The sequence below is a fragment of the Ctenocephalides felis genome, unplaced genomic scaffold, assembly GCF_003426905.1.
Source record: "Ctenocephalides felis isolate EL2017-DRISC unplaced genomic scaffold, ASM342690v1 CF-g0.4_SCAFFOLD_00845, whole genome shotgun sequence".
Lineage (NCBI taxonomy): Eukaryota > Metazoa > Arthropoda > Insecta > Siphonaptera > Pulicidae > Ctenocephalides > Ctenocephalides felis.
The window spans coordinates 63,600,968-63,626,892 of NW_020536999.1; the positions used below are offsets into that span (position 1 = coordinate 63,600,968).

Here is a 25,925-nt window from a genome sequence, read left to right on the forward strand (position 1 = left end):
TGTAAAAGTGATAAAATAGCCGCATAAAAACTATTTTTACTTGGAAACATATACTTAAAATGGTAATAAGGTCTCACAAACTAAACAACAGCGCTCACAACCAAAAAAACTTACAAAAACTTAAAAAAATCTTTTACTATGGATTTTCAAACATTGCCTTTTATCTCCTGATAACGTGGTTGCAGGAATTAAGGTTAATGGCTATATTTGAGGTCTATAACCTCAAGTGAAAATTTTCAATCAAAGTTGCCTGATGTCGGTCTTTGGCGGTAGCGAGAATCGAACCAGCAAACCCGGGACTAGTTGGTGCTAGCACCGATGCCGGTATCGCCACCGCTGCCCCCTTGAAAACAATTCTGATTGATAAAAAGTGGGATTTGTGATTTCGTTAAAACTGTTATTTAGTTGGAATTTGCGCTAATCACGGAGCCAATCCTCCGATAGAATAGAAATGTAATGTTACGAGCCTATAATCGTATGAGTCCCTAACCGTTCAAAAGCTATATATTTGCTGTGCGATCAGGCCAGCATACATAGCATAATAGGTACAAGATTTAATTACAATAATCGTAGTAAGATGTTGAGAATTAGTAAATCAAAATTAAAGAAAATTTCAATATAAGGTATAAACGTTTCATAAAGGGCAATTCAGAGCGTTTGCTCTGTTATCTACATGCTTTTCCGTAGAGCGAGATAATTTCCTTCGATTTTACTACGTGTCAAGTATACAAAATAAATAATATAGGCTAGGAACATGACATTATATTATCGATTTCTTATTTCACGGTCAGCAAATGGTAAGATAACATTGTAGAATAGAAGCCTATTTATAGTTGACCATATTTTTGTGTCAAAACCGGTACAGTACAATTTGTTATTGTGCTAATTTAGAATGGGGGGAGGGCGAGTTGTTCGTTTTCTTTTTAGGAGAATGATTAATGGGTTATCTATCATGCAAAATTCACAAATGTAAATAAAAAAATCTATCATGCAAAACATTATGTTAAGCCCTAAAAAATAACATCTTATATCAATGTAATTGTATGTAGATCTGATACTAAGCAGTTTCTGATTAAAAATCTGTTCAGTTTTCTTATTTTTGCCAATTTTCGTAAAATTTAAAATGGCAGTTGTAGTAATTTACTAATGTACTAGTTGTATATATCACTTTAAATATTTGATGAGCAGCTGTAACGCTTCTAATTTTATTATCACATTTCTCAAATTGCTAAGATTCATTTTAAACCTTTGCTTTTCGTAAGCCCGGGACAAAAGATCTAAATCCGGGACAAATTCAAAAAAAAATAAAAATGGCAGTAAAATTTAAAATGGCAGTTGTAGTGATTTAGTAATGTACTTGTTGTATATATCATTTTACAGAAGCAGCTGTAATGCTTATAATTTTATTATAAAGTAATTGCGAAGATTCAATTTATTAAACCTTTGCTTTTCAATCTAAATCCGGGAGAAATATTGCTTTTAGAAAAAAAATAACGGGACACAGGGTGGAATCCGGGACTGTCCTGGCCAAACTGAGACGTATTATGGCCATATTACTGTGATCACATTACTAATTATGTCTATAAACTATAAAATATAATTTAGGGGACAATACTTGGATAAAATATGTATAGTATGGTAAAGCTATATTAGGGGTCTATGTTCATATGAGTTGGTAGTAACAAACTGTCAAAAAGTTTTCTACTTGCTGTGCGATCATTATAAAATCTCACGTGTGTGTTATCAAAGTGACTTTAGAAAGTTGACATTTGTACGTTTTGTAGGTTATGTTTTATGTGTAAAACGTCTGATAGCACAGCAAATACATAGTTTTTAACAGTCCCCTTGACTAACAATGCAAACGATTATAGACATACATATTCTATCCGATAATTGGCCCCTTATTTCAATATTTAATTGGCTAATTATTAAGAACATAATATATTATAATGAAAATTAAAAACATGTTAAGCCTTTTAAGTCGACTTTGTAATACAATAATAAAACATAATTCCGGTCATTCAAAACCAAAAGATACATTCATATAATTCACTAGCAAAACGACGACATTTATCATTGATCACTATGCCGGCCCCACCTTGTATGTATGTACCTGTTCCCCGTCGACCTGTTCGCCAGTTCGTCACATGCGATATCTTACCTCTTACCTTCGCTACCTATATGAGCACTTGTTGACCGAGTTCGCGGGCGTGACCATAATCCGAAACGCCCGCCGACCGATATCGCGTGCGCCAATTACAGCATTTGAAATTACCGAAGCGTGCGACGGAAACGCACGAATATCGGTTTTAGGCGACGCCCTTGCACGGTACGCGACTCCGCGACGAGTCGCAGGTCACATTGCCAATCGCGGAGCGGCGAGTGACGTATCGTCCGGGTGCGCGTGTGCGTTAATAAGTGATACAGTATATTCGTGACATACAAGTGGAATGTGGCAGTGGCTATTGTAAAAAATACTGTAGTGTAAAAAATAAAAATACTCATTGTTAGTGTGATAGAACGAACTGTGTAAATATCATATGGACTGTATTTTTAGTATACTTTATTGCAATAATTACTGTGATTAATTTTCAAGTGCACTAAACTATAATAAATATTTTTAACATAGTAAACATAAGTTCATTAGCTTCGCGCATTATATATACATCTAGAAACTAACTAACACTTAATATATTTTGTGTAATTTTAAACGAAAGCATTGAAATTTTAAACGCTTTTTTCTAATTTGCCACGACTGTTTTGATAAACATACGTGAAAACATGATTATTTCATAAATAATTAGTATTGTATTTAGAAAGATCAGAAGTTAAATATCAGAAAATAAGATAATTGAATATAAATGATCTATATTTCAAAACACTAATGCAGAGTGTTTCAAATAGTTTGAAGTTTTAGCTTAGTTAGTACTTTTTGATGAAAAATCCAAGCAATTGATCACTTTAGATGCAGTTTACTATAAAAAATAGGTTGTCTAAATATTATATACTTAAAACTTAGACTTTTGTTTTACGAGCAATAACTAAATATTTCTCAGTCCTTTACCACTGTGTCATTTACCCATGTGAGTGTCATTTTACCATCGTGTACACATGCATTTCCAAAGGCAAAACTTTCATGCGTCCAAAAATGTGTAAATAAACTCCTTTAATGTGCGTCAATAAGTGTTAAACGTCATCAACTACCATGCTCCCGTATCAGGCCGTGGCTATGGACTACGCGGGCTATCAGCGCCAGACGGCCCCAATGATGACCGGCGGTGTTCCCGGCATGGGTCCAGGAATGGTCGGATCAGTGAGCGGCGTTGGGGCGCCGTTTTCGCACTCCTGGTTCGTACCGGCCGATCTGTGTGTGCCGTACAAACAGTCCCACGCGGCGCCCGCAAACCATCTTGAGCCCGGGCACGTTTCTATCATACATGTTTTATTTTTGATATGCATTTTATTATTGGTTTTTAATTTAAGGTGGTGTCAGGGAATGGTAATGGATAGATTTGATTTTTTGGAATCGGAGGATTGTTGGTAGAAAAAGTGAAGGTTTTGTGAAAATGGTTTTGTTTATGTTTTTTGTGTGGCGATCGGACTCTTGAAATTGCCAATCGTTGTCACAAAAAATAAGACTCCATAAAGATTTGCACAAATATTTTGATATAAACTTTAATTCTTTTTTATTACATTTAATTGATGACCACAAAAAGTTTAACCTTGTTTACATATGGATTTAAGTTTCTATTAAATATAAATCAAGCGTCATAATACTTTTTGTAAAATACGTTATGCAAAGTGCAAACTTTATGCAAGCAATTTTTCATATGTAACAATTCTTTTTCCTCGACAATATTTTCAAGTACGATTAATCAAAACTATTCATTATTCCTCGATTTGATACTGCCTTTATTTACGACGAAGTGAAACTTCTTAAGATTTGACGATAACTCTAAAAGATCCACTATGTAAAAAATATTACCAGGACCAGCTGTTTTATGAGTGTTTTAAAAACTTTGGAAAAAATGAAAAATCATTTCCATATAAATTTGTAAAAAACTTTTTTATACGGCTATGGTGAAATATGTAATTTATTAATAACATTAATTAGTTTAATTTATTTGTAACATATAATGACAAATGTTTCAATTAAGCACAATGTTTCTAATGATTTATCAGTTCGTTTGTAAGTCAGTTAGGCCAAAGTTTAAGAAATTATGAACGAATATTATAAGTAAAAAAATTGCAACTCGTTGTATGTATTTATAAAGGCGCACATTATAACTATGATTTAGTTAAAAAAAATCTACATTTAAGATATTTTCATTTAATATTATATAAAATTCATCGATACATTACTTTCAATGTAAAGGCACGTGGATTTATAGAAGATATGTACTTTGATGTAGTAATCAATTTGGTTTAAATTTAAATTACGCCACTCAGACTATGATCCTATCCTAAGAAGTTTCACTTCAAACATGCGGGTTCTGTGTGAACTGCTAACAATTATGATTTATCATTTTTTACTAACAGACGTTCGTTCCAGCTTTTTTCAATCTATTGTTGCATTAAAATCAAATATAATATTACAAAAATTTTGCAAAATCGAAACAGTTGGGAACGAATGTTATTATCATTTTTTAAAACAAATTTTACGTGCGATTATTAGACTAGGAACCTTTTGTATATATATAAAATCTTTGAAGACCTTACATAAAATAAAAATCAAATAATTTTTGAGAATCTTGATTGTCTGGTATCTACTTCTATGTAATCATCAGTGTTAAATAAAAATGTTGCTCACTATTACAAAAATCATAATACATACTATTTTCAACAATATTGTGCATATAATTCATTTTTTGAAAATAATGTGTTTTTGAAAATAAATTGTAGAAATATAGATATTTAATATTATAACAAAACATTTGGTACAATGAAAATAAACAAAAACTCTTTGATTTTTAATTTATGTAAAAGTTATGAAGATTTTATACATGTATACGAACATCAAACTTAATATATATATATATATATATATAAGGATGTTCCATGGTGTGATGGTTAAGCTCACGGACTCGTGTGGACGGGGTCGTTTGTGCTAGCCCCACTGAGGACAACCCGACATCGTGCAGTAGCGATGTCCATTTTCACTTAAAAATATTTATCAATATGTTTCCATCAAAGTAAATACTAAATCGTAAATTTCATGATGAATGAAATCATGAATTTAGATTTTATAGTAGGTACATTTACCATGAACAAAATCAATAAACTTTATCAAACACTAGTTTATTATAAGTATGATTCTTATAACTTGCTACTTACTATGTTTTTTTAAAAGCATCGATTTTTGTACTAAACTCTTATTATTAGTGAATTTTTACTATAACACTTGACCGTGTTTTTCCACATTTTCGTTATTTGTTTTCAGTTTTTCGTGCGCTAATAATTTCTAAATCGGATTAATAGCATTTTCTGTGTCTAATGCGCCGTGTCTTAATGCCTTCATACAATATTATAGGTAGACTAGATGGATCCGAGAGAGATCTCTGCTTTCCATCAATAAAATTAGAAACAAAATTATTAGTAGGGGGTCTAGTAAGAAATATTTGCTGAACCTTTCGTTAGAAAACTATATGGGATTTTTTCCAATCCTTTCGGTGTCATTTTTGAATTATTTGAAGTTCAAACCAAAGAAAGAGATGCGCTGTTGTTTGTTGATATATTATATTGTAAGGGTTACACATTTTGATTTCTTTTTTTTTTAAAATCCACGCAAAAATATTTTTTGGTGTTTTATTGACAAACTTTCAGCACCCTCGTGGTGTCACCAGCATCTCTTTCAAAAATCACCTTGAAAAACCACTTGTATTCCTAGATATCACTTTGTTAGTGGACAAATTTCATAACGTTGATAAAAATTGATATTTAGGGTTGAGTTACAGGGTCTACATTAGTTTTTAGTCTTTATACTTATTTTCTGGTCGAAATCTACATTATTACAACAAAATAAAATTCAATGAAATTCTTATTTTCTGGAAAGGAACAAACGACAAATTCAGTTAGTAATCGTACTAATTAGTTTTTGGTTGAAATAGGACCAATTATTGGTTGCTCGTTCCCTTGTATTCTTACCAGCCACCTCATCAAATTGTATCCACTCTTTCTTACCACATTTTATCTCACGTGTAATGTTTCTACAAAATAATAGATTGTTACTTCATAGTGACCCAACTGTGCGGAATTGATAGGAATAATCCATAAAATCGGTCTTAATACCAAATTGGCGGTTGCTTGTGGTGAAAAAGTGAAAACCTTAAGTAAGGGGTAAGATTTAAAATCGATTCTAAAAAGATTTGTTTATGATCACGAACGCGGTACACTAAAAGGGGGATGAGGGCATGTTTTTATTTGAATTCGGGACCCGTGAATAATTAAATCAAGGATTTAGGGAATTAGATTTTGCACTTAAGAGCAATTTAGATGAATGGTTTAGTTGTATGGTTAGATGGATACATTGAACGGAACGGAATAGTTGGAGAGATATTTTGATGTAGCTAATTTTTTACTGTTTTAAATATTATTAGTAAGATGAAGAGACTTGGCAGTATCATAGTGTTTTTATATAAAAACCTTACACGATATTTGTATCTAATATTCGACGGTTTGTTCGGTGCTTCTACAGATTTTTTTATAAGCATTTTTATTAATATATATAATACTTAACTGTTAATACACGAATATGTTATCAGCGCGTCTTACTTATATCGTCGTTAAACTACTTGTCTTTCTTAAAAAAAAAAGCTAAATACTGCTTATTTATTTTCTCAAAATTAAATATCTAAATTTGTTTGGCAAAATCAGTTGATACCCACTTTTATTGATTTTGTGTAAAAATAGGCAGCACCGTTTCATTTCAATAAACAGTTGATATATTCATTTTTAACAAAGGTTCAATTTTAAAAAGCTCCTTTGAAAAATTATACTGTGAAAACCAATCCAACCATATCATAAACAACAACGCAAATTAATGTTTCTTTACTTTTTTTCAAAAATTTGTCACCTGATCCTTTTTACTCCATAGTTGGGGTAAAATGGGACTGCCAGGGGATACACATAGGTTCAATGTCCTATTTGTAATTTTAAAGGAATTTTACAAAATAATAGCTACATTATTCAACCAATGCAAAATATAAATTTCTTAAGTACATTTTTTGCAGAGATGAAACTGTATATAACCTTGATCTGGCAATTTGTCAAAAATATCCATCAGCAAAGATGGAATAATCATTTATCTAATTGATTTTTTTATTTTTTTTTTCTTAATTCACTTCCATATTTACAATTTTTTTATTGTTTACAGTGTAAACCTTACATCTTTGCCAAGGAAAAGGTTCAATTGGTCCTTTCGCCTCACCCATATGCAAGATTTAATAGAGGTCATATAAAGAAAATTGTTGAATCTAATTTAAAATTAACAATACTCATAAAACAATTAAATATCGTATACTTAAATTATATTAAGTTCTTATAAGCTATACAACAGTGCACACATAACAACGAAAAAATTATTTTTTATAGATTTTATTAACATAGCCATTTATCTCCTGATAGCGACGTCGTAAGAATCAAGGTAATGGCAGGTTGTATATCTTTTGCCCTCTATTTTCAAAGATTGTTGTGAAACGCAATTCCTAACTTTACTTATTTTCAAGATATTGGTGATTGACTATATAACCCGCGGACCTTTGAGCCTGTTTTTACCCTATAGATAAATTCAATTATTAAGGCAATTTATACAATTTGTCTAAAACAAAATTCATTTCAAATTCTGCTTTGCACATTATCAAGTTGGGCAAAACGTTAAATCATCAAAATTAAACAATAATATCAGAATAGTTGTACCAAATTTCATTTTTGTAGTAATTTATAAGAAGAATGGTACTAATAACTCCTTTTTCTGATATTTTTTAAGACAGATCATGGAAAATTTTAAATTATTGCTTGTATTGTTTTAGTTTTACATTGACCGTGATACAAAATTATTCATCAGTATTTGTCATTATAGATGGTCCAGAATACAGATAATACAATGTCTTTCGAGTTATTAATGATACCATGTATTAGCTATTCTTCTAAATAGCTTTACACAAATCCATCCACCATCCACCCATAATCAAATTGCCTATATGTATGCATTTATCGCGAAACCCGCAATTTTCGTTTCGTTTTCCCTCCACGGAGCGACAATGCAATTTATGATGCCCGAGCCATAAACGCCTCCTAATAACGACGCCTTCTAGGTGTATATTAGGCAGTTATAAATATCATATATATGTGTAATATTTGCTCATTCTGTTCCCCTAATTATAATCACACAAAAGTTCTAACGGGAGACCGGAGGAATAATATTCATTTCCAAAAATAAATATTACACTCTCATCAACTGGTTTAGCTAGGCCTAGTTATAAACAGTACCGACTGTTTATAATATTGTATTTTCTTTTTATTATATATTTGTACATATTTTCTTTATACTACTTTATAATTTCTCTATATTTTCGTATTTTCTTTTTTAATAAAATAACTTTGCTTTTATAATATTTGAACGTTTGCCAATGAATAATGTTCTATGATATATTAGTTTTTTGCTTTTTTACTTCGAATTTTACTAAAAATAGCTCTATTTGTTTTTTTTAACTACGTTATTTAATTACTTATTCATTCACAAGTAAAAATCTTGTGTTCTTGTAAGGCTTGTATTACTTACAAGTACTATAATACTATATTACTCACAAGTACTATAATACTAAAGTATTATTATTTATGAGTATATTCAATTGCATCCCAAACTTTCCATGCTAATAAACAAAATCGAAATTATTTGTCTAATGAATCTTTCGTCAATTGAATCCATTTTATCTCAGATTTCATTATTAAAATTTCAATGTTGGTTTATAAAATTTTAACCTTTCTTCTACTCTCTGGTTTTTTACTTTTATTTTTTGCAATTGTCGAACTATAAAGTTTTTTATAAATTTTGGATTATGCAAAAAATAACTCACAGCTTTATACGCTCATACAGCTTTATACGCGCACGCTATCAGCTTTTTCAAATTTACTTAAAAGTTCCAAGTAAAGAGTTCACTAAATAGACGCTTTATCTAATTTTATTCTATTGTATAGATATTATATTACGTGTATTACTTACACGCTCATATAATAATTTAATATTTTTTTCATTTGTGTAGTTTTAGTTCCCCGGTTTCCCCTATTACGCAATGTTATTATATTCGAACGCAATCTTCTGCCTTCTGCTCTCCCCGAAGATTAGTGTAAAATATATCTATATTTGCGATATGTATCATATAATGCACGATTCCCTAAGCTCATATCAAAACGTACATGGACTGATCGAATTAATTGACAAACTTTGACAAAATTTACTTTCCGGCGGATATATAATATATACGCATATATGTATGTATATATGTATAGGTGTGTATTCCAAATGTATTTATGTGCCTATGCATGTATAGAGTAGAGCGGGGCTTAAAGGTCTGCGGGTAAAAAGGTCTAATACCCATATCTCAAAAACAAGTAAAGTTAAGAATTTTTAACAACAATATTTCAAAGTAGAGGGAAAAAGATATATAAACAAACATGACCTTGATTCTCACGACGTTACTAACGGGAGATAAACGGCAATGATTGGAAATCAATAACAAAAGTATTTTCTTGCATTTGTGTTTGTTTTGATTGTGAGCACTGTTGCTTAGTTTTCTACACCTTAATATAGTTCTTAAGTACTCGTTACTTAATTGTTTTATAAGATATATTGTTAATTTTAAGTTAGATTCAACTTTTTTTTTATATAACCTCTACAAAATGACCCAATAAAAGGGGTTCGAGAGTATTTCTGTAAAAATATACCCATTAAAATTATATTTAGCCTTGGTTGAATAATGTAACTATTATTTAGTGAAATCCCTTTAAAATTAGAAATAGGACATTGTATCGACCAATTGGTCGACCCATTTTACCTCGTTTATGGGATAAAAAGGACCGGGTTACAAATTTTAGAAAAACATCAAATAAGTACATTTCTTGAATGATGAATTATTATATGGGAGTTTTGCTGAACATTAGTCAGATAGTTTGTTTTACATGTGTTATTTGTTGTGATATAATTGGTTTGGTTTTTACAATATAATTTCTCAAAGTACAATTGGACTTTTATGTCCCGTCCTATCCTATTTTTAAATTACTGCTAAAATTAACTTGATTTTTTTCTAAATAATATTAAAAGCACAAAATACCATTATGAATTTTAAATTTTCAATAAATTTAAAGTAGATGATTGATTCCATCAACATAATGATCATTCCCAATGCCATAGTTCCAGGATATTACTTCATGGCGCCTTGCCACTAGCTTATTCATTTTAAATATAAATATTTAGCGAAACGTATCATCTCAACCACACACAAAGTTGTCCTCAAAGGTATAAATGCGACACCTTAGACCTTGTACTGACTGAGTGGCTGCTGATATGATGTTTCCAACATTTCCCCAACGTCGCCTGCTATTACGGCGGACGGGGACGGATCGAAGTGGCCGGCAATAAACAGTCCCCAGAGATACGGGCAACTCTTAATACGAAAGCCTATGAGTATGGGACTGTAAAAGAGTGCTTTTTTTTCTTTTGCAGGACAGGAAAAACTGTCCACCTACGTAAACAGGTGTAGGAATTTCAATTCGTCATTTGGAATTCATTTAGTTTTACTTGAACTAACAGATTGGGTATTTTTAATTATATCTTTTAATATGTACAGTTAACTTTCTTACAACGCGGTACTCTGAAATTGCGGTTTCCATACTACGCGGAACTGTAATTGCGACAGCCCTCCTATAATACGGTCCTTCTGCACCGTGGCTTTCGTTCAACTACCTATAAGGTCTTACAGCACAATCTATCAGTGAGCCTAGTTAGTAGATTTTTTTTTAATTACTATATTTGTTACAATTGCTAAATAATTAACATTTAGTAACAGTAATGAACAATTATATAAATTTAATATAAAGAGCACAAAAAAGAGAACAGAAATTTTCAATAAAATGATATCCGTAGTATGTTGATTTAATATAAAATAAAAACAAATAATAATAATAATGAAATTAATAAGTAAAATAAAATCAATAAGTGAAAGATAAGAATAAAAATAACAAAATAACAATATTAGAAATAATAAGATAATAGTAATAATATTATGTTAGCGTTTACAAATGGCTTTTTATGAGATCATTGGGAATTTTTCTTTTCTTTTCTTATTTTATAGTTTTATGATGTTTATTGAATTGCTTCATTTACTGTCATCATGTTGCTGTTCTGGTGAATCAACCAGTTGGGAACGTACCTGGGTACGTTCCTGCCGTATGACTCTTTTTTGCACTCGCTGAATGTTTTTTTTGGCGGTGCCCCATAATTGAATCCCATAGGACCACACTGGTTTGAAAATGCATTTGTAAATAATTTTGTTTGAAAATAGTTTTCTGTTTTAGCATTTTACTTTGTTTTATGTTATAACATTATTCTCATTTGTATATTAACTTTAATTCAATGTACAGTTTTTTATTTTTTCATCATATTTTTATATAAATTTAATCAAATTATCGATAATTCAGTAAAAATAGTTTATAATTTTGCGTGTCTTCTACGTTTTTTTGTTTCCATATAACGCGGTGCAATTGATGTAATTTGACTAATATTAAGATTTTGCAATAGAGCGGTTTTCATACAACGCATTCGAGAATGTGCATCAAATTATTAACCTTGCTCGTTAGCTAAATCGAGTTTTTTATAGCGCGATTTCTATATTGCACGGCACGCACTCACCGTGCTATGAGAGTAAACACTTCTAGTTTACTTCTGAAAAAACAGTGTTATATATGACATTGAATCTAATGCATATTGTGAGAAATTCACGTTTTTTAAATAAATATTAGAAGAATAAAATTTACTAAATGACGTTATTATTGGTATCGCGATGTATTTTGTTATGAAAATAAAGATTGCGTTAAAAATATTCGAGATTTTGAATAAATAAGTTTTGCAGAAAATTGTATTTTTTTTTAAAAAAGTTGAAAATTTATTGAGTTTGATTTATATAATTGATTATAAATCTAGAAAAAAAAATGTCAAAGTTTGAAATAATTTGAATTTTGATCTGCCAATATCAAAAATTGAGAAACTGTAAATGAAATTGCTTTCCTTAAAATTATTTTAACTTTCTCTACCTTGTTCTGAAACTGCTATTATTAAAATTCGAGTGTTTTTGAATCATTTTATATTTTGTGTATATATGTATTATTGTTCAATTATGACTTACTTAAGAACGAAAATATAGATAAAAAAATAGACAAAAAATAAGGACGTAATTTCTGAACATATATACCTTTTACCCCCGACTTCTGTTAAAGGTAGTAACACCATTTCGAACATCTTACCAGACTATCACATTTCCAGCATAACTCTAAATAAAAGCATCCATCAACTCTACTCTACCCTTATATCTTAAAGACTTGAGCAAAAAGTGCCATTTTTAGTATTTTTTCCACCAGTCGAAGTGCAAATAATGCACGTAGCGACGTACCGGTCAGGTTGGACGCATAAAAAACGAATCCCTCGAGGGCGATTCAGAGGACCGAAGGAACGTATGACTTCTTCGAAGAGTGGACAACTCCCTTAAATATAAAAGTAAAACACATCAAAAGCCTTCAACATTTTTGTGCTTACAAAGTACATTCTGATAATGTTCCGGAAACTGGAAGGCAGTGAGAAAAACATACATCTGGCTGAGGGAGTAATAGTTGGCTGATAGAAGTACCAAAATAACATAAACAACTTTCAGTTATTTTTAATTTATAAATAATATTAAAATATATTTGTAATAAATAGCTATAAAAAGTGGAACAGATGCGATAATCTCTTCAAATAAATAGTCATGATTTTATTACATTAATTTTTTAACTTTCCGTAGGGTAGTTTAACTGATGGGCCAAAAATCGAAAATGAAAATTTTTGCATTTCTCGTCGTTTTGAAGGTTTCTGAACATTTTGGCGTACCTCAGAAAAATTTCAGTTCAGTTTTTTGAGAGAACTAAGCGTCCGATTTAAATGATTCAAACAACTTTCTGCTTGTTTCACAACAAAATAATTGCTCTTGGAGAAGAAAATTTTTGTTTCATTTTTGTTTTTTAAATTTTTTTTTGTATATTGAAAATAATTCAGATTTCAATTTCAATTTTGACTAAAGTTCTAATATACTTTAAACAAATAATTTCAACTTTTCAATTCAGTTTATATAATTCTTATAAATATTAGACAATGTTACAATATTTATAATAATCTATTTGAAAACATTTAATATTCCTCGAACATTTCGTTATGGTACGTGAAGTACCAGCAATTTGCCTTAAGGAACGATGCCATACATCTCTAGTTAAGGTTTAAATTGATTCAAAATAATTATGCAATTTATGTCATTTTAGAAGTGCACTTACCCTTTGGTGTTTATAGTAGAATGTTTAAACCATTTTATTGAACGTTTCAACTCATTCATTTACATTATTGGAGGTGCATTAAATTTGCCCAATTGTACATAATTTATGTATGATATAGAAAATTTAACGCTACTATAATGAAAATAGTTTTAACAAAATTATTTATATAAATATACGTCAGAACTATCAATTAGTGCTGAAAAGGTTAAAATAAATTTTTATCAGGTATTTCGGTAATTTATATAGTTCACTATATAATCAATCGAACACCTAGAAAGTTTTGCGAATCACTTTTCTTCAATCATTAGCTCTTTTGTTTGGATATTAACTTTATAAGTTGAGAGAACAAATTCAAGACTATGTCATAGGGGTTAAATTACTTATTATATACCATAAGAATAATTTGATGTCTGAACCTTAAAATTAATTATTGGGAACATGAATTGTTCTGGGGAATCAACCTCATATTGTAAAAAAATCTTATTAATGAATAATAACAATGATGGCATTATGAATTTACGTCTTTATCCAAATTTACAATCAACATCAGTATTAGGGATGTTGAAATCATTCGTGGTTAAGAATTAATCATACATGAAAACAATACATTTCTTAAATAATGATCCAACCGTGGTGTAAAAACGTGGTCTAGCTCAAACTAGTCCCGGCTTAAATCTCGACCTAGGTCAAGCTCCATATCAGGCAGCACGAAAAAAGACTGACAAGAGGTGAACGAGGAATAATAAGTAATAACAGATGTTGAACAACATACTAATAATAGTAATAGTAGTAATAACACTCTTGCACAACTCATATTTAACCATAAGATAGTAAATTTGGTGAATTGGATAAATATTTTGACATGAAAATTGGATAAATATTTTGACAAAAAAATGTTTTGACCAATGCCAAACATCATAGAGCCTACTAGTAGATGTGCGCACATTGTAAAGATGTTTACATTATTTTATAAATTATGCATTATCTGACAGGTCACCCCTCAAGCTAAAATACCACCTATTTCACGCCATATAAAAATCACTATAACCAACATCGTTCAGTACTTGAAAACGCTTGAAGAAAACCATTTCATTTCAGCAGCATTGCCATAAATTCTTCTAAAACCGCTCGAACAATGCACCAGGACGTTAGAGGGAAACAATAACAGAAAATAATAGAAAAAAATCTATTACTTGCGTATTGTGTGATAACCCGATCAGTGGCAAAAATAGCCAGAGGTGACCGGTGACCAATGCCCGGCGCAGTGTGTATTATTGAATTCCAAGCTGAGCCCGATATGTCGTGCTGAATTCAAATGGGCGCATTAAAAACCCTACTATCAATTCGCACACAATCACATACACCAATCGCCTCTGATTCAGATGTATTCGGACACAAACAAGGCGTGCTTACCTTCATGGGTAAAATTTTACTCTTACAATTTATTGATGCCGGTAGAGGATTTGTCCGTAGGTGAAAGCTGTTAGTTTAAGCCCATAATACATCTAGTTTATTTATGAGTAGATGTGTATCGCATTATGCTGATTGGAAAATAGAACTTTCCATTGGCTTGGAAGTTAAGACATAAAATTTGAATATTACATTTTAACTTTTACAATGAACTGAATTAAAGTAGTTCGTATGTCGCGAACAATGTATGAACAATAGTGCGTTATTATGTCGAATAAACCATGCGCCATTTTATGATTCAATTTTTTAAAATCTTTTCTTTTTTATCGTAAATGTTTGTTTTTATGATAAGTTGTTTTTATATTTTTGTAAAAAGTAAATTTTACTCTCATAAATGCACAAATGCAATCATAATCAGCAATTGCGAATAAAATTAGTTTTCAACTATTAACTTTCAAAAAACAAGGTAACTTTTAATACCAAAAGTTCATTTACATATAATCAAATTCTCGATTTATTTCGTAATCAAATTTCTCGTAATCGCCCGTAAGTCAGTGGTAGGTTCCGCTCCCGGGTTCGATCCCGATTCAAGCAGTTTGATGTCAAGCAGTAGTGACATCAGTTTTCACTTTGAATATGGATAGCAATATGTTTCCAAGTAAAAAGAGCCCTTCAGCATTGCTTCATCAATAAAATAAAACTCATCACTACTACAATTATTGTAATAATAAAAATTATCTTATAGAGACGCGAAAACTATTTGAGTTATCATGTATAAGAAACAAACGTAGTTTGTAAAAAAATTATCACAACAGCTCATGGACCCCTTAAGTTCTGATTGCTGTTCAAATAAAACATAACTGACATATATTATTATTTTTGGTAGTTTTGATCAAAAGAATTCTGACCCTCAAAAAATCTATATAATATTCTGTTCTGTGCTTCTTTGACCAATCATTTAGTTAGGGTGGTTTCCGCTGGGAATATTCGCTAATTTGTTCGAAATATTGAATCGTTTCCTTGGAGGAGAGAATTTTTACACATATATACTTGTATAAAAACCCACATAAGACACATAATTTAATACTTTTTGTTTTCATAGCTCTTCTATGGATTTAATATTTTCATTTATATAAATTCCTAGAAAACGTATATATTTTATTTCAAACTTTTAAATATTTTATTTTTATAAATACTTAGAAAATTATTCATTTGATAGTGCAGTAGTCAACTTATAGACACATTGTAGGATTGCTTTTCTTTGGATTTCATTTTTTTATAATTTCTAGATATTGAAGAGATTTTTTTTTTAAATATGTAGTCAACTTATAAGCTTTATTTTGGATAAGCTAGATTTTTTTACCCCACTATTTGCTTAAGGTAAAATAATTCGCTGGTATTTTTGCTATATCCCAAATATAAGTATTTTGAGAAAATTATCAAGTTTGTTGATATTTTTTTTATCTTAGCAAACTTATTCGAGAAAAGGTTTACCTCTATATTTGCTAATATTTATTTCTTCGAGAACACATTTATTTTAAATTTTAGTTAAGATTTCATAATAAGGTTGTTCATAAAATAATGAATCTTATAATTTACAATTTTGCATTTCCCAAAGGAAAAGTTTGTTAACGCCAAAAAATCCGACTTCCTTATTTTATTTTTTCTCGATCTCTCAAAATATATTAAATCGTTTGAGACAAAATTTGTAAAAGGAAGGGTAGGGCGGGGAAAACGGCTCTGTTCTTCATTATTTATACTGTGAAAACCAAATCAACTACATTACAACAAATAAAACATATTAAACCTACAACTATCGAACAATATTCAGTGAAATTTCCAGCTATTTCGTCATTGTAGAAATGTTTTTCAGTTATTTTTCAAAAATGTGTGATTTGGAGACCGATTCTGACGCATAACAGACCAATGTTATGGCAAGGATATGTTATGTAGAACTTTCCATACAAACTCGTTCTAAATATTGTCAAAAGCCATGTGGTTGCTGTGCAGTCAGGTTTTTTTCTGATATTGTCTAAAACCTAACCTAGAAACCGCACAAATGTCAAAAAAACGATCTTAGGCAAGAGAGTCTTTCTGACCCAGCTTCATAACATATAAGTGACGTTGCAGTTTATGTGTAAAACACAACAAATACATGACATTTTGACAGTATTCAGTATGATTCAGTAGCATAACGTATGGAAGTTGGAGCGTAACGTGGCCTTGCCATAACAATGGTCTGTTATGCGGCAGAATCGGTTCAATGGTCTCCATATGCCATAGGCGGCCTAAGAAGATGCCGGGGGACAAAAGGACCACTATTTAATTTTTAATTTAAAAAGGATTTTACGGAATAATATCTAGGTACATTATTTGATCCATCCGATGTTTCTAATTATTAGATTGAACAACAAAATTAACAATTCTGGTGTAAATATATATATAAACATAATAAACAAAAATTTGCATTAATGTTCACTACTTTAATTTATTTGAGTTTAATTAATTATAGTCAGACTGATCGTTCATTGAAATACAATTATCACAAATTGGTAAACGAATAATATGTTTCAAATACATATTTCATTTTTTTTTGTTATCATTTATTTTTGTTAACCAAGACTTTAATGTCTTAATTACAAAACATGCATATTTCATATGCACATTTTTTGCTAATCGTAATTCTTCATATGAAAAGTCGTCAAAACAATTAATTTAATTTATTTTTGGTCAAATAGTCTTTTTAACATATTGATTTATTCTTGATCAAGTAAATTATTCACACGTTTTAGGGAAATACATCTAACTTGCCTTAAGATGAAATTTTACGTACACCTAGTTCGTTATAATAAGCTTATGTTCAGAACAGAAGACTTATAACAATAAGATTTTGTTAAGACATTTTCGGTTGGTACGGAACAACACTAATGGCACATCAATTTAATATTTATCTACGTTTCTTTCAAACGCCTTAATTTAATCACATCATTACAAGTGACTGACAGACCTCGAGTTCTATTTTTTGTTCGACCTTCTGTTCTTTTTGCCGTCGTTCCGATGCTCTGTAACTATTGACCGACGTGTGAAAACAAAATTAAGGGGAACTTTTCGGCCAAATTGTCTGAATTGGCTGCTTCATGTGTCGCCCCACGGGAGCGCGTCCGCCCTTACACCCGCTCGCTTGCTTACATCAGACGTGGGGCACCGGACCCACCGACCCCAGGATTGCGACCTACAACTCTGAGTGGCCCTGATTAGGTTATGCAACTTGTGAATGCATTTATAGAATAAAAGACGTGAGTAGGTGGTAAGGGATGAAGGATATTTTTAGATAAAATCGATATATTGATAACGGACTGTAGAAATAATCATAAGGTTTCTGAAGGAATTATAGGCAATTTTCGTGATTTATTCATCTGGTTGATGTAGATAAAATTGCTCATTTTGCTAAAAATGGTATAAGGTAGGTCGGGAACACAAAGCTCCAATTTTTGAGCAAAACTATTCTGACTATTCGGAAAAACTCATTCTCATCTAATTCATCATTATAGAAATATGTTTTTTCTTCTATTTTTCAAAAATTTGTTACTCGGTTCTGTTTGACCCATTCGTTTTATTTATAATGTTAAATGAATTTGATATATATATATATATATATAGATAAAATAATAGCTACAATATTCAACCAATGCAATATATAATTTATTTCATGGGTAGATGTTTTTACAAAGTTAACACTGAATATAACCTTGATCTGGTATTTTTTCAGAAATATTCATCAGCAGATCTGGAATAACTGCTAATTTAATTTACTTCTTGTAAAATGGCTTGTTTTTACGAAATTTATATTTTTATTTACTTTTTTTTACTTAAGCTATTATAAAGATATGAATATTTCTGCTGAATCTAACTAACAATTAAATAACTTGTATTCACGTCTCGAGTACTAAACAACAGTACTCACAAGCAAAGAAAATTTCAACGAAAGAAAATACTTTTTGTTATAAATTTCCAAACAAGTTTTATCTTCTGATAGCGACGTCGTAAAAATTAAAGCGATGGCAGGTTATACATCCTTTGCCCTCTACTTTCAAATATTGCTGTTAGAAATATCCCAACATTACTTGTTTTTGAGAAATTGTTAGTTTTATTTGCGGACCTTTAAGATCCTTTCTAGCATACTACTTTCTACCAACTTGGATATTCCTTAGTATTTATATTTTGCCTAATCGAAATCTATAGTAATTTATCAAAAGGATTCTACACTACTTCTACTCTTTTTATGCTATTTTTTTCATATAATTTTTATATTTAACTTTCTCTGGGTTCTAATTTTTTACTGTTAATGAAATTTATTTATTTCGTGTATTTTGAAAAGTTAAATGAAATATTATTATCGAAGACAGAGATTGCAAAGTTTGTTTGTTAGTTATACTAGACGTGCTTTTATTATATTTTTTAATAAAATATTTTTGTATTATAGGATTTAAACTTCCAAGAACAGAAAGTTTTCTTGAATACATTTATTCACTACGTTTACAACTTGTATGTTTCAAGATGAGTTTTTTCCATATTCCGGCAAGATTCTAATTATCTCAGGATATTATTTTTACTTTAAAAAGTCATTTATTTCTCAACCATCAACTGATGTATAATAATGTTTGATAAAGTTTTTGGAAATTAAACATTTTTTATTATAATTATGACCATTTTGTCTCAAATTTCATCAAAATTGTCGAAATAATTGGTAAAAATAACTAATAAACAAATTTAAATTAAGTTGAAGTACTCATATATGCTGCAGTACTCATTTGATTCTTCTTTCTTATAAAAATATACTAACAAAATAATTAAGTAAAATAATGAATATAATCATAAAGTTTTGAAAATAAATAGTAATTTTATACTGAAAATAATAGTGGTTTTTAGTTCAAGATAACTTTGCCATTTTAAAATTATCGCTTTTTGTTATATAATATATTACTTTGAATTTTTATTACCCTAGCATCGTCTGAAATATAATATCTGACTGAATATCCTTACAGTTTAGCAAGGAGATTGCTAGATCAAATATACTCAAGAGAAGTTTTTAAAACAATTCTAATGAGATATTTAATTTCTAGTAGAGAAGAAGTTTTCATTTTTTGTACAATAATTACAGTATTATATTTTTAATCACTCGTAATATAAATAAAAACACATTTTAATTAGCACCAAACAAAATTCGGTACATTCATAACAAATTGATAGTAAAGATGGGTTTTATGAATGCTTTAATTTCCTGATATCATACCATGTGTCTTTTAGTAAATACTTATGTCTGATCTTCTCAAAAGGTTCATATTGATGTTTTGATATTTTAAATCAAGTAAGTCGTTTAAAATGCCGATTTTATTACAACAGATGCTATGAGGTCTCTTCCAGTAGTAATTTGAATAAAAGAACAACAATCCCATGCTTTGATCTGGCTGCTGATCTCATGATTCGCAGTTTTTGTGTACGCGTGCCCGTCTGTGGGAAAATATGCATTACCATCCTGAAGAAGTTGAAGAAATCGCGATCTGTGGTCGTATCTGATTGACTTTTTAACCACAAATTGGTCTGGGATGTTATTACGCCCTCTGATATGGCGACACATTGTAAAAAGTACTTGGAGTGCCGGCTATTAAATGATATGAATACGGTTGGCGATTTGGACCTCGGTGTCGATTCAAATTTAATCAAGTTATAGGTTTTTCTCGTTTTTGTAATTTTGTTTTCACATATGCTGAGTATTTCATATCAGCCATAATGAAAGTTTAATTTTTTATGTTGCCGTGGGCCTGTTAAAGAAAAATCCTTAGTGTTTATAAAATGATCATTTTAACTCTAATTTCTATATCAGGCATAGGATTTCTGTACCTATATTTCTTAAATTGCACAAAAATCAAATCGAGTCTAGGAACGTGTATCATAAATCATTTTTGATATAGGGTAGGGAATCATAAAGGAAATTTGATTAAAAGTACTTATATTGTCTTAAACAACTGAATTACTAATAACTAATAACTATCGTACTATGTTAAAAAACTTTATACTACATATAAGGTAGTATGAGGTCTATGATCATGTTCCAGTTAATTTCTAATTATAGAAATGCGTTTTTTACTATTTTTTTAAAACTTGTCATCTATCATTTTTTACCCCATGGGCGGGGTAAAATGAGACAGCCAGTGAACAAACAGATGCAATGTGTTATTTTTAATTTAAAAGGGACTTCAACGAAATTATAGATACTATATTTAACCAATGCAAATGATTAATTTCATAGATACATTTTTTATAGAGATTACACTGTATACGACCTTAATCTGGTATTTTGTCAGAAATAATGATGAAAAGAGTTAAAATAACTATTTGTTTAACTTATCTCTGTTAACATTGGTTTTGTTAACTTAATTTACTTTTTTATTTACTTTGCTTACACCTATGCTAGGGTAATGGCTCGGATGTTTTTTTTACTCCACCCACATGTAAGCTCTTACAGAGTTCATTAAAAAAAACTGTTGAATTTATTATTAAAAAACAACAATCTATCTTACAAAACATTCAAATAATGTAGACTTAAAAAATATATTATGACTACTAAACAACAGTGCTCACAACCAAAAAAGAATACTTTTGTCATGAGATTTTAAACATTGCCATTTATCTTCTTATAGCGATGTCGTAAGAATCAAGTTGATGGCTGGTTATATATTTTTAGCCCTCTACTTTCAAATATTGTTGTTAAAAATTTCCTATCCTTACTTGTTTTTGAGATATTAGTTGTGAACCTTTTTACCCGCGGACTTCTAAGTCTCGCTCTACTCTATTATATTGAATATACTCTATATAATATTGAATATTTACTTTTTAAGTTATACTGAGTTAATATATTTACATTAAGATCTTCTGTATTTATTTGGAGAAATTATACGTTTACATATTTTTTTTGTTTATATATAATCTAGCAAACAGTTGGTTAGGTAAAAACCAGTGTAAAGTTCCAATTTTGTTTCATTTTTTCAGATTTTTATGTTTCTTTTCTCTAATATAATATGCACTTTTTTTAATTCTTTTAATATTCTCATTTTTTGATGATTTAGTTATCTCTATGAATAAGTTCATGATTATTTATATCAATAGTTTAATATATTAATTATGTTATGAGAACGAATTATTTTATAATATTTGTTTAACATGGCATTTCTAATTTTTTCAATAGTTTTGAAATGAAATATTGTTTATAATTTTATCAGTATTTATTTTGATCGTTGATAGAGTTGCTTGATTTAATTGTAGCAAAGGTTTCAACTACAAATTAAAGTGAAATTTTATTTTGAATTAACAATTTGATAAGCTACTTATAGCATTATTAACTTGTAGCGAATTCACTAGCAAAGGCCTCAAAATAAACAAAATTCATGTTATAAAAAACTATTTTAATGGCCCTTTTTTTTCTTTTCTAATAACTTCAATTGCCAGTTTATTAATTAAATCCTGTAATCTAACATATATCTATTATAATATTCGTTCATAATTTCTGAAAATATAATTCTAATTAAAAGTGTACTTGTAGTGGATTGGATTGATCTAAAAACTGAAATAGTTTACGCTGACGCAACCGAATTAATATGTAATTTCACGGAAGGCCTTTTAGTGTAGTTTCTTTTCGATAAACTTATATGAAGCAAATGATAAAGCATATTTAGAAAACAGGTTAATAGTTGATCATGGATGAAAAAGTTGATTCTGATTATTGCCGTGCTCAAATGGAATTTTGAATGCAATCTAAATTAAGTACAGTTCTTATAAGAGGGATTGAGGATTGACTATCACTGTAAAAGGTCACTTTCGCTTCAATCGGGTATCTATTTACTTATTCTTGAGAAATTTTACCTAAAAATGGTAAAATAGTCTGAATTCATTTTCTGTAAAATAAACAAACAGTGTAGAATGAGAAACGTCTAAGTGATCGCTTTTGTTTCTAAATTGTTTTGAATTTTTATGTTCCACTATAGTTATCTAATTCAATTTTTGTCGTGAAAAGACATTTATGTAAGTTATTTTGTTGAACTTTATAATTACATAATATTAATAAAATGTCTGATCACGTTCCAATGTCCTTAAATGATTATATTTGTATTAAGGTTGTTCCATGATGTGATGGTTAAGCTCACGGACTCATGTGGTTGTAACTTTGAACCCCGCTCTGGACAACATGATATCAGCAGTAGCGATGTCCATTTTCACTTGAAAATAAAGATTAACTAGCTGTAAGTGGAATTCTGTCTTAAGGCAATTAGGGCATCGTGCCTTAAGGCAAATTGCTGGAACTTCCCGTACCAAAAATTATTATTTTTTTAAAAAACGATCAACATTTTTGAAAAAAAATTTACTTTGAAAAAATAAGATTTTTGAGAAACTATAAATTGGACAAAAAATTACTTTTTTTGAAAAAAAAATTATTTGAAAAAAAATTTTTTTAAAAAAAATAATTTTTTTTTTAAATTTTTTTTTTTTTGAAAAATATTTTTTTTTCTTTATTTTGACATATTGTGGAAGATCTGAACTTCTTTTCAAAGCAATCGTACTGCTTTAAACTGCATAGGGACAAAATATAAAGCGCGTAAGCCCCGCGTCAATGTCTAACGCATAAGCGTTGGTACGGAACCCATAGGAATGTTAACAAAATGTATACTTATTGTTAAAATCTCTATAAAATATCTGATATTTTGATGTGCATATGTCTAATGATCATTTTTGACCGCCAAATGGCTCATTTTTTTACTTTTTCCTCCATATCTCCGAAACCGCTAGACCTACCTTCATGAAAATTTTATCGATTCTTCATCTTGTCAATACAAGTGAAATGTTTTTTGAATTATTCAAATCGGACGCTCCGTTCTCTTAAAAACTGAGTTACCGTTTTCGGCACTTTTTGCCCCGTATCTTCGGAACGGCTAGACCTGCCTTCGCCAAAACTAATCAGCACGTCTCCTTATCAATACGAATCGAATGTTTTTTGAATTATTCAAATCGGTTGATCCGTGTTCCCGAAATCGTCGACGAAAATTTGTATCCGCACATACATACACACACATACATACATACACACACACATACACACACACACACACCACACACACACATACATCCATTTTTTCTAAGGTATGCCAAAATGTTCAGAAACCTCTGAAACGTAAAGATATATAAAAATTTTCATTTTTGATTTTTTTGCGATTACTATAACTTGCCCTACGGGAAGTTAAAAATATGTTTCCAATTAAAAATAGCACATTTCGGGCACTGCGGTGTGAAATGGCAATGAAAAATTTCTCACACTATTCCATGAATCAAATTGGAATTTAATTCAGCTCACGTACTTGCCTTAGGACAGTACTACTACCTATTAATTGATATAGAATACATATTTGTATTAAGTAAGCCAACACACAATACCGCTGCGACACGCAAATACATCCACATTTGACACGCTTCCTCAACAAATATTAGTAAAAATTAAATTAAAGAATAATATAAAGAAACTGTGGCAACGTACTGGTGACAGACTACTAAAGGAACACGTAAACAGACTGACAAAAATTATTCATAATGAGATACGTGAGCACCGGAATGACACTTGGACTAAAAAACTAGAAACCATCAACACTGACCCGCACAAAGTTTGGCAAACAGCCAAAAGACTGACGAGGAAAACAACACCTATCCCGCCACTCAAACTACCTGACAACAACTACGCCACGACACCAGCAGACAAAGCAGAAATTTTAGCAACACACTTTGAAAACATACACAGACAAAACGCCGACATGTCCAACGCAGACTTAAGACGAGACGTACGCAATTCTATTCAAAATTTTACTGAACAATTTAACGACAAAGACCTACGAATAGACCCTGCCACAGTTTCAGAAATAAAGTTGACAATCAGAAAACTACCGAACAGGAAAGCACCCGGACCGGACGGACTACAAAATATAATACTGAAACAACTACCAACGAACGCATACATACTAATCACACGACTGGTTAACCGTATAATGGCCAAAGGCCACTTTCCTGCTTCATGGAAAACATCGACCATATTTCCTATCCTGAAGCCGAGGAAACAGCCAGACTCTCCGCAAAATTACAGACCAATCAGCCTCCTCAATACAATGAGCAAAGTAACTGAAAAGGTACTACTCAAACGCATCAACAGACACATCAGACGAAACAAGATTATACCAGACACACAGTACGGCTTTAAGGAACAGCACTCTACGTTACATCCACTGACACAACTAATAGAAAACACTGTACTCAACTTCAATAGACGAAACCATACCGGATTGGTGTTGCTCGATTTCGAGAAGGTTTTTGACACCATCTGGATGGACGGACTGATACACAAATTCATAACCCTTAACTTTCCACCATACATAACAAAACTACTCCATTCTTACCTCGCTGACCGTAATTTCACAGTTCAAGTAGACAACACACCCTCGACGATTAAACAAGTGACGGCGGGAGTACCGCAGGGCTCGATCCTGGGACCGTCCTTGTTCAACGTCTACATCCACGACATGCCCACTGACGCCGACACAACACTGTTGACATTTGCTGACGACACTGCCATTTACAGATCATCACGTTCACCTTTGCTACTGACTACAAAAATACAGAGACATATAGACGCCCTGACTGATTACACGGAAAAATGGCAAATTAAAATCAATCCTTCTAAAATAGAAGCAATTTTCTTTACAAAAAGCCGTTGGTCCATTACACTTACTGACTTGACGAAACTAAAGGTAATGGGCCATGAAGCTGAGTGGTCCAAGGAAGTCAAATACCTTGGCGTAACCTTGGACTATAGACTCAGCTTCACAAAACATACGAATACAAAAATTGGA

At 30.6% G+C, this 25,925-nt stretch overlaps 1 protein-coding gene across 4 annotated transcripts in view; it reads left to right on the forward strand.

Moving 5' to 3' along the window:
* LOC113363407 (protein trachealess) overlaps positions 1 to 25,925 on the forward strand; it is a 397,957-nt gene that overhangs the window by 231,046 nt on the left and 140,986 nt on the right. For 2 of the 4 annotated variants that reach the window (XM_026605907.1, XM_026605908.1), the window contains exon 1: positions 2,982 to 3,348. The exons of the other annotated variants lie outside the window; for them this stretch is intronic. In XM_026605907.1, coding sequence (XP_026461692.1) covers positions 3,206 to 3,348 — 143 coding nt within the window. In that variant the 5' untranslated portion in view covers positions 2,982 to 3,205. Of the gene's footprint in view, positions 1 to 2,981; positions 3,349 to 25,925 lie in introns of those variants that run through there. 4 annotated transcript variants of the gene reach the window in all.